This window comes from Olea europaea, chromosome 16 (genome assembly GCF_002742605.1).
Source record: "Olea europaea var. sylvestris chromosome 16, O_europaea_v1, whole genome shotgun sequence".
NCBI classification, from domain to species: Eukaryota; Viridiplantae; Streptophyta; class Magnoliopsida; order Lamiales; family Oleaceae; genus Olea; species Olea europaea.
Genome location: NC_036252.1, coordinates 19,378,796 through 19,386,735, shown reverse-complemented (window position 1 = coordinate 19,386,735; position 7,940 = coordinate 19,378,796). Strand labels below are relative to the sequence as shown.

Genomic DNA, 7,940 nt, shown 5'->3' with positions numbered 1-7,940 from the left:
AAACAACGGCGGCTCAATTGGAGTAATTGAGGAATGTAACCAGCTGCTGGAAGGTGAAACCAAAAGCAGTAATTTGATGTGCAACATACACGTGACTGTAGATAAAGACTAAGTGAGAATCATTCACGTTTGGTCGATTTTTGGTGATATTTTTCCACTTTTCTTTGTTTAATTTTCACATTATTTTAGACTAAATTATTTTGTGCCAGGATTTGCGATGAATCTTATATTATGAACATTTAATCTTGAATTTTATTTATTTTGATGTTAAAACACGTTTTTAATTATTGAATGATTGATATATATTTTATTTTCTCTATAATTACATGCACAATAGTTGTATGAGATTTGTGACTTGTTTTACCCTCGAGAGATGAAAAATAAGTTAGACATTATGTTAATTGTTGTAAAGTCTGATAGGTGATAGAAATATACCGCTATACTTTACGTGATTTTTAAGTATTCATAAATCTTTAATGCATTTTTATATATTTGTATCCGTCATAGAAATATAGTCGGGTTGTATGTAAAAATAGGTTTAATTCTACTCGAGAGAGATTGTTAAACAAATTAGGAATCTTGGTCTTCATAATTGAATCGTGTTGTCAATTTTATAAAATTCGGATTAAAGGGGATTGATATAAGTGGACTCGGGATCCTAGTACATATTTCTTTATCATATTTTTATAAAACTTGCATTTAATTATAATCACGCATTTAGTTTGTTAACTTAGGCTTTATATTTATAAGTAGGTTATTAAATCATAATTTAGTTAGCGAAGAATCACGAATTTCTATTGTTTCGGTTAATGCGAAGATAGTTTAAATTTAAACTAATATAATCTTTGTGAGATGATACTTGGACTCAAAAGGTCCACTTTATTACTTAAACGCGACCCGTGCACTTGCATTGTAGGATTTTAGCGAACAATAGACCTCCCATCTTTCACAAAATTATACTTATTCTTATACCCATCATGCACTGCCTCCCTATCGTATTGCCATGGTCTTGCTAACAAATTATGCCCGGTATGCATATGTACAATATCACACATCGCCTCATCTTGATATTTATCAATGAAAAAATTAATTAACACCCTTTTTGTCACCGTGATTTCCCCACATTCATTTAACCATTGTAATCTATAGGGTCGAGGATGTTTTAATAATGTTAAACCTAATTTTTCCACCATGTTAGTGCTAGCCACGTTAGTACAAGTTCCACCATCAATTACTACACTACATACCTTGCCATTGACGTGACACCACGTGTGGAATATGTTTTCTCGCTGTTGCTCCAAGTCATCTGCCTTGAGTGTTGAGAGCTCGCCTAGTGACCAACAACTTACCAGCAACCGCGCACTTCGTGGTGTCTTCTTCATCAGCATCCTCCAATTCTAGCATGTTTACATAATCACTTTCTTTCCACTTTCCCGCTGTCCCACAAAATCATTATTTTCTTGTTTGAGCATTGAGAAGTAATGTGCCCCGTTCCCAAACAACGAAAACATTTGATATCCCTATTTTTTTTTATGGTTGTGACTCCCCCTTTGGTATAGCCTTGCTTGCACCCTCTTCCTTGCCTCTTGGTACCTCAGCTCTCCCTTTTGCAACATTTCATCTCCTTTGTTATTTTCCCACTTCGATTTTCAAGAAGGATTAGAATCCGAAGATCCAGATTGGTACTTTGCTGTCCCTTTTCGCTTCAATTGTCCCTCCACCTTCATGGCCACATGTAGCATATCTTCAATTTCCACATAGTGCTGTAATTCCACTACATTCGCGATGTCCCTATTCAACCCACTCAAAAACCGAGCCATAGTGGCTTCTCTGTCCTCCTCCACATTTGCCATAATTATTAGTATTTCCATATCCTTATGGTAATCTTCCACGCTCTTGAGCCTTGATATAAATTTTACAATTTTTGATGAAACTTCCGATAATAGTGATTAGGAACAAATCTCTTCTGCATTATTGTTTTCAATTCCTTACATGTGTTCATAGGACGTTCCCCACTTCTTCGTCTCGTAGTCACCACTTGATCCCACCAAGTAATGGCATAATCGGTGAACTCGATGACTACAATTTTCACCTTTTTCTTCCCCGAGTAATTGTGACAATTGAAGATTAATTCAATTTTCTTTTCCCACTCCAAATATACCTCCGGATCACTCATCCTTTTGAATGAAGGAATGGTCATTTTAATGTTTTCTAAATTTTCATCCACCTCATTACCATTAATACTCCTACCTTTCGTTTCTTGCCTAACTCATCTATTTCTTCCCCTTCCAATCTCCCCATCCACAATCGCATCTTCATCTATCCCACTATTAACTTCAAGATCATAATGTTCATCCATCCTAAATTCACATCTACCTTGTCTCCGTGCATTAGGACCTCTCTTTGAACATTAGCAGGAATTGGATTTAGCATTTCCAACCGTGCATCCTGCCTATCCAATCGATCCCTCACGTCTCCAAATATCCTCTCAATCCTTTGTACCAAGTCCTCCAGCATAGTAATTCGGTCATCAATCTTACCTGGATTTGATCTTTCTCTGTACGACATCCTAACTCTAGTTTATTTTTCTGTCTCAAAAATTTCACTCCAAATTCACTCAATATGGCTTTTTCTCTCGATTGTTCTCACCACTCTGTGTCTTATCACCTCTTATCACTCGTTGCTTTCACCAAGTGCCCCAAAAGAACATCTTGAAACTCAATCAAAATTTTAATCAATGGAATCCAAATCGGTGTAAGCGAGATTATAAGCCTAAGGAATTTAGAATAACTTGGTTAACAATTCGGACTAGACAAAAAAATGACTCAAGAACATGAAATAGAAGAATAAATTGGCTGGAGAATTAAACTAAACAAAAATAATAAAACGGGCTAATAAAGTCGGTAAATTCCCAAGATCAATAACAATAATAACAATTTTTTTTTAATTCGATTTTTTTTGGATTTTTTTATACTATACGGATGAACAGTATCGTACGATGAATAGTAATTTTTTTTTTAACTTTTGGGATAGAAAAATCAACAACGACGCTAGCGCAACAAACGGAAGTTGATTTGGATACAAATTGAATCCAAAAACAACTTCTGAAATGTTTTTGAAATTTTTTTGAATCAACGACTCAAAACTAATGACTGACTTGAAGAGCACCAAGAACAAAAACAAAAAAAAAAAGAAAACTGACTCAACAAGAATTTAAAAGGGATATAACTTTGGATTGGAACATAAGCTCTAATACCAACTGATGTGAACCCGCATAGGCACTACCAAATTCATGTTCAAGATTGAAAATCGACCCAAGAAAACCAAAGCAAGGTTTTGGATTAAACTCAATAAATTTGGAACCAAACAACCCGAATTGTCGATGACGTGCGGATCTCTTGATTACGAAAAATATGTAAATCTCACCCGATTGATTTGAACTCCACAAGATTTAAATCTTGATAAGTTCGTAGATTGTCCAACTAAAGAATACTATAAGAAAGCAATAAAAGTCTCTCAATAATGATAATGTCAAAAGTTCTTACAATGCAGAAAAAAACCCTATTTATACTAAACCTAGGAACTAGTTTTAAAATGAATAAAACTCTAGTAAAATAATTGAAAACGGAATTATAGACTCCTAACAATATTAAGTTACCAAAATAATAAGAGTTTTAATAGAAATAAACTTCTCGCCAAAAATAGAAAACCACCCAAGTTTTCATCTATGCGGCCCCACAGAGTTAATCTATGCGGTTGCATAGTAAAGCTTTTCGCCTGGCTCGAAGTCCCTGCCACCCTCATTGCGACAGCATGGGTTGGAGAGCTATGCGGTTGCATAGCTCTCGGTTGAGCTCCCTTTTTACGTCACTTGAAACACATTGATCCAAGCTTCTTCGACCTTCGTTTCCAACATGAAACCTGTTCCATTTTGAGTCCTGAACAAGGTTCCATCAACTATCGCCTTGGCAAGCAATCCCATCACCTCTTTCACTTGCTCCATCCTCGCTCCACCTTCAACTATCAACGGATCTTTCCCCGGGCTTAACGTTGGACTTGCTTTTGTTGCTTGTGTCTCCTGGATCACATCACATCATCATCACGAACTGTCTCCACTGTATCCCAAAAATCATTCACATTACGATTCCCTTTATCGAAATCTTCATGTTTACCCTCGAGGTTATTCTTCTCTGCTAAAGTTACACAAATAGGAGTTATGTGATTCTGGTTCAATTCAATTAAAACCTTCATTTCAGCTTCCGAAATAACTATTATAGGCGAAATTGAAATAGACGCATGCTTGCAGAATAGAAATCCCAATTTCATGTCGTATTGAGAGGAATCGATGCCAAGCATGTTCTGTAATTCATGGTACATTTTCTACATATAATGTACTAGAACTTATCACAATTGCAGTAGCACCATGTCTTTCGCTTATCCATTTCCACACCCAATGTTCATTTTCATTCATTTCAAATTTACCAAAGTAGTAAATTGGAATTGCAGCCGATCCCATATCTACATAAGGAAAACATAATTTGTTAAAAAATATAATTAGGAGATAAAAAAGGATTTCAAAAGCCGTCCGAACCAACATTTGGCCTGGCCGTTTGGATCCAACACTTCGAAAACAGCAGACTGGATTAGGCGAATTCGGATGGGTGAATCCGAACGGCCTAAAAGTAAGGGTCGTCCGGATCCAGCAACCGGGGGCCCACCGTTTTGAGATTTGTTCATATAAATTTTTTTCGATTTTGTTTAAAAAATTATAAATCTATTTGAGATTGTAAAAATTTATCTGCCTATGTAAAAAAATAAGTTTTAATGATAAAAGAAGTTACTAATTCAACAATAATGAAATTAATAATATGTAAATATATTTACCGATTCGTAGTGCTGACTAAAAATATTTTTTTTGTTGAGCGTTTTTATAAATTTATGAGATTCACGGTTGAAGCAAATGAAAAATGAAGCTGTTTTTGTCTGTGTTGGAGTAAACAGATAAAAAAATTATTTGGTTTTGGAAATTTAAGTGGGAAGTGTGAAATTTTTTGTAACTTAAAAGGGTATAATAGTCTTTTTAAACAATATTATTTTTTGTAATTGTGTAACAACTTAAGAGTATTTTTACCGTTTACACCTTAAGAGGCTATTGTAGTGAATGACAAAAAAAATTTGGTCAAAGTGGAAAATGGTAACTTTGACAAAGCTAAACTGAAAAGTACTCCTGTATTTATATGCTCTTTTTATATTTTATTTATTTAAAAAATGAACTTGAAAATATTTACTTATAAGTAAATTTTTAAGCCTACCCAAACATGACATGATGTCCGTATATATAACAACGCTTTCACCCCAGAAGGGCAATTGCGAATATCAAATCTTCTTTGAAACCCTAATCTCCATTTGCAAAAAGACCGGGTGAATTTTATGTATGCTTGCTTGGATGAATATGCCTCTATCTCTGTCGAGGCTGGGCCAATCGTTGCCATTTTCCAGATTTTTCAGGTACTCTTCTTTCAATCTCTTCCTTTCTCGGTGTATGCCTCTGTTTTTACTGTGCGTGAACTGATGAGCGATAAGTGATACCGCTGACTTCTTCAATCGTTGTTTAGAGAACAGTGATACCTTATTAGGGGATAATTTGACAATTTGGTTTGCTGTATATAAATCATTTTCGACACAAGGAATAAGAGATGATCTGAAAATGTTGGATATAGAGAAGGATCAAGGTGCACATTTTGATTCAGTGATGTGAGTTCTGGCATGTACAATCATTATTCAGAACAATAACATCAATAATCTTCAAAGAGTTTAGGTTGTTTCTAGGGCTTGTTCCACCTAGTACTTTTGATGGGAGTCTGTACACTCCTTAACGTATTGTGGTTTAATACCATGTTTGGTGCACAGTACAATGGAAAAGATTTTAGCTTTTTTCTTCTTTAGCAATACATACTTCAGGCCAATTCTCCTCAGTGCCATAAACGTGCTGCAGATGATTTGTATATTGGAAGGGCTATGCATTGCATTTCTATTTCTGAGGTTATAAATTTTAAGTTATTCTATATATGGAATTTTTGTATTCCAGTTGAAATGCTTTTACCCTTCGACGGTCTATATTCTTGACCATGGATGTCCATTCGATGTGGTCATGAAAGATGCAAGGTTCAGGTGCCTTTAGGGACAAATTTTTTTGTAAATTACTGTAGTTTATTAACCTCCTTCACGGTAGAATACTTGAAAAATTTGGGTGGCATAGAGAACTGGAATTTCCACAATAAATGCAAACCCCTCTGATATGATTTAAGGATACAAATTCTTGTTGCGCCCCAAAAATTGATTTTATGGAGTGAGAACAAAATTTTGTTCCATTTTGATCTGAACCCATAGATTTTCTCCTCATAACAGGTGTGATTGTTGACTAACTTGTTAGGATTGATTTATTTATTCATATTTATATCTCTAACATGCCCCTTCACACAGTGTTAGGATTGATTTTGTTTATCGAAGACTCCATACATGTTTCACTAAAGGGTAGTGGCGAGACTTCAACTCCGACATTTTGTTATTCAGATACCACTTTTATCTAAAACTTTAAGCCCCTATAGAGGGGATACATTTATTTAGAAATATTTTCAACAGTAACAACTGAGGATCTTAATTGGTTGATAGTGTGTTTTTTTTTTTTTTTTTTTTTTTGGGTAAATATGAAATGTATTGATAAAAAAATATCTATTCAAATACACCGGGCATTCCCAAGCTTACGAGTCCAAATCAAGTACATATACAATTACACTAGGCATTCCTGGGCGGATAATTTTTCAAATAGATTGGCAAAATGAACAGTCAAAGAATAAATGACTTGTTGTCTCATCCATGCGTTCGCAAAATCAGCACTTATGGTCAATCTGGAGATATTCCAATATGTCCTTTGTAAGTAGTTTAGATTTGACTGCCAACCACAAGATAAAAACGTGATTTGGTGTCACATATGAGTTCCAAACAGAGCTGGCCCAGATTACCTTAGTTCCCTTTGGCCTGAAATGCGCATAAGCAAGATAGATTTATTCTTAATTGGTTGATAGATTTATGTTTCCTTGTGTCATGGTTGAGCACATGTTTGTATTCAATAAAAACTGACATTGTATCTCGGACATTTTCTCCACAGGCAACTGGAGAAGGATATGGAAACTGTGGTTAAGGTTCTTCAACCTGGACCCTTGGGAATTATTGAACACAAGTTTACAGTCGAGGAGATACATAGGGCAAATTCAACTGTTAGGAGAGCTGTAGAGAATTGGCGTCGGAGTGCCTACATTGAGCAGAATAGTCCTTTCATGAAAGATTTCATTGACAAATGACAAAACACTTGTTAGTTTATTTCTCCAAATAATGTTCTGATCCAAGATCAAATCAAGTAAATTTTTAAGCCCTTGAATACTTTGTATACATGCTTATGTACTATCGGCTGTAAATTTTTGAGCTCCTGAATACTTTGTATACATGCTTATGCACCATCGGCTTCACTGGGAGCAGTTTTCTTTCATTAACTTGGATTCAGCACACAGAGTCATTTTCAAGCGAATCATCAAGGATAGTTCCTCTTAAGAGCTTATGTACTATCGGCTTCACTGTGCATGAGCTTGATCAAGATGCATAGGGGAGAGAAATGGAGCGTGCCTTAAGAGCACTAGGCTGCAACCCAACTGTTCCGGCAGTGTTTATTGGTGGTCGATATGTCGGCTTGGCTAAAGATGTAATCTCCCTTCATGTTGATGGATCTCTAAAGCAAAAGCTGATTGATGCCAAGGCTATTTGGTTTTAGGAATCAATATGGTAGCACCTAATATATTATGTTAGTGCCATAGTTATCATGTGAAGCTTGTGAACTGTAATTAAGAGCTTCCCTGGTTTTGTAAACTATGGCCACCAACCACCCT

At 35.5% G+C, this 7,940-nt stretch overlaps 1 protein-coding gene across 1 annotated transcript; it reads left to right on the top strand.

Annotated features, from left to right (window-relative positions):
• The first annotated feature begins 5,341 nt into the window (after positions 1-5,341).
• Positions 5,342-7,920, top strand: LOC111412422. The gene is made up of 2 exons (XM_023043347.1): positions 5,342-5,508; positions 7,169-7,920. Exons 1-2 carry the CDS (start codon positions 5,435-5,437, stop codon positions 7,359-7,361), a joined length of 267 nt encoding a protein of 88 aa, XP_022899115.1. The 5' UTR covers positions 5,342-5,434; the 3' UTR covers positions 7,362-7,920.
• Positions 7,921-7,940: the final 20 nt, after the last annotated feature.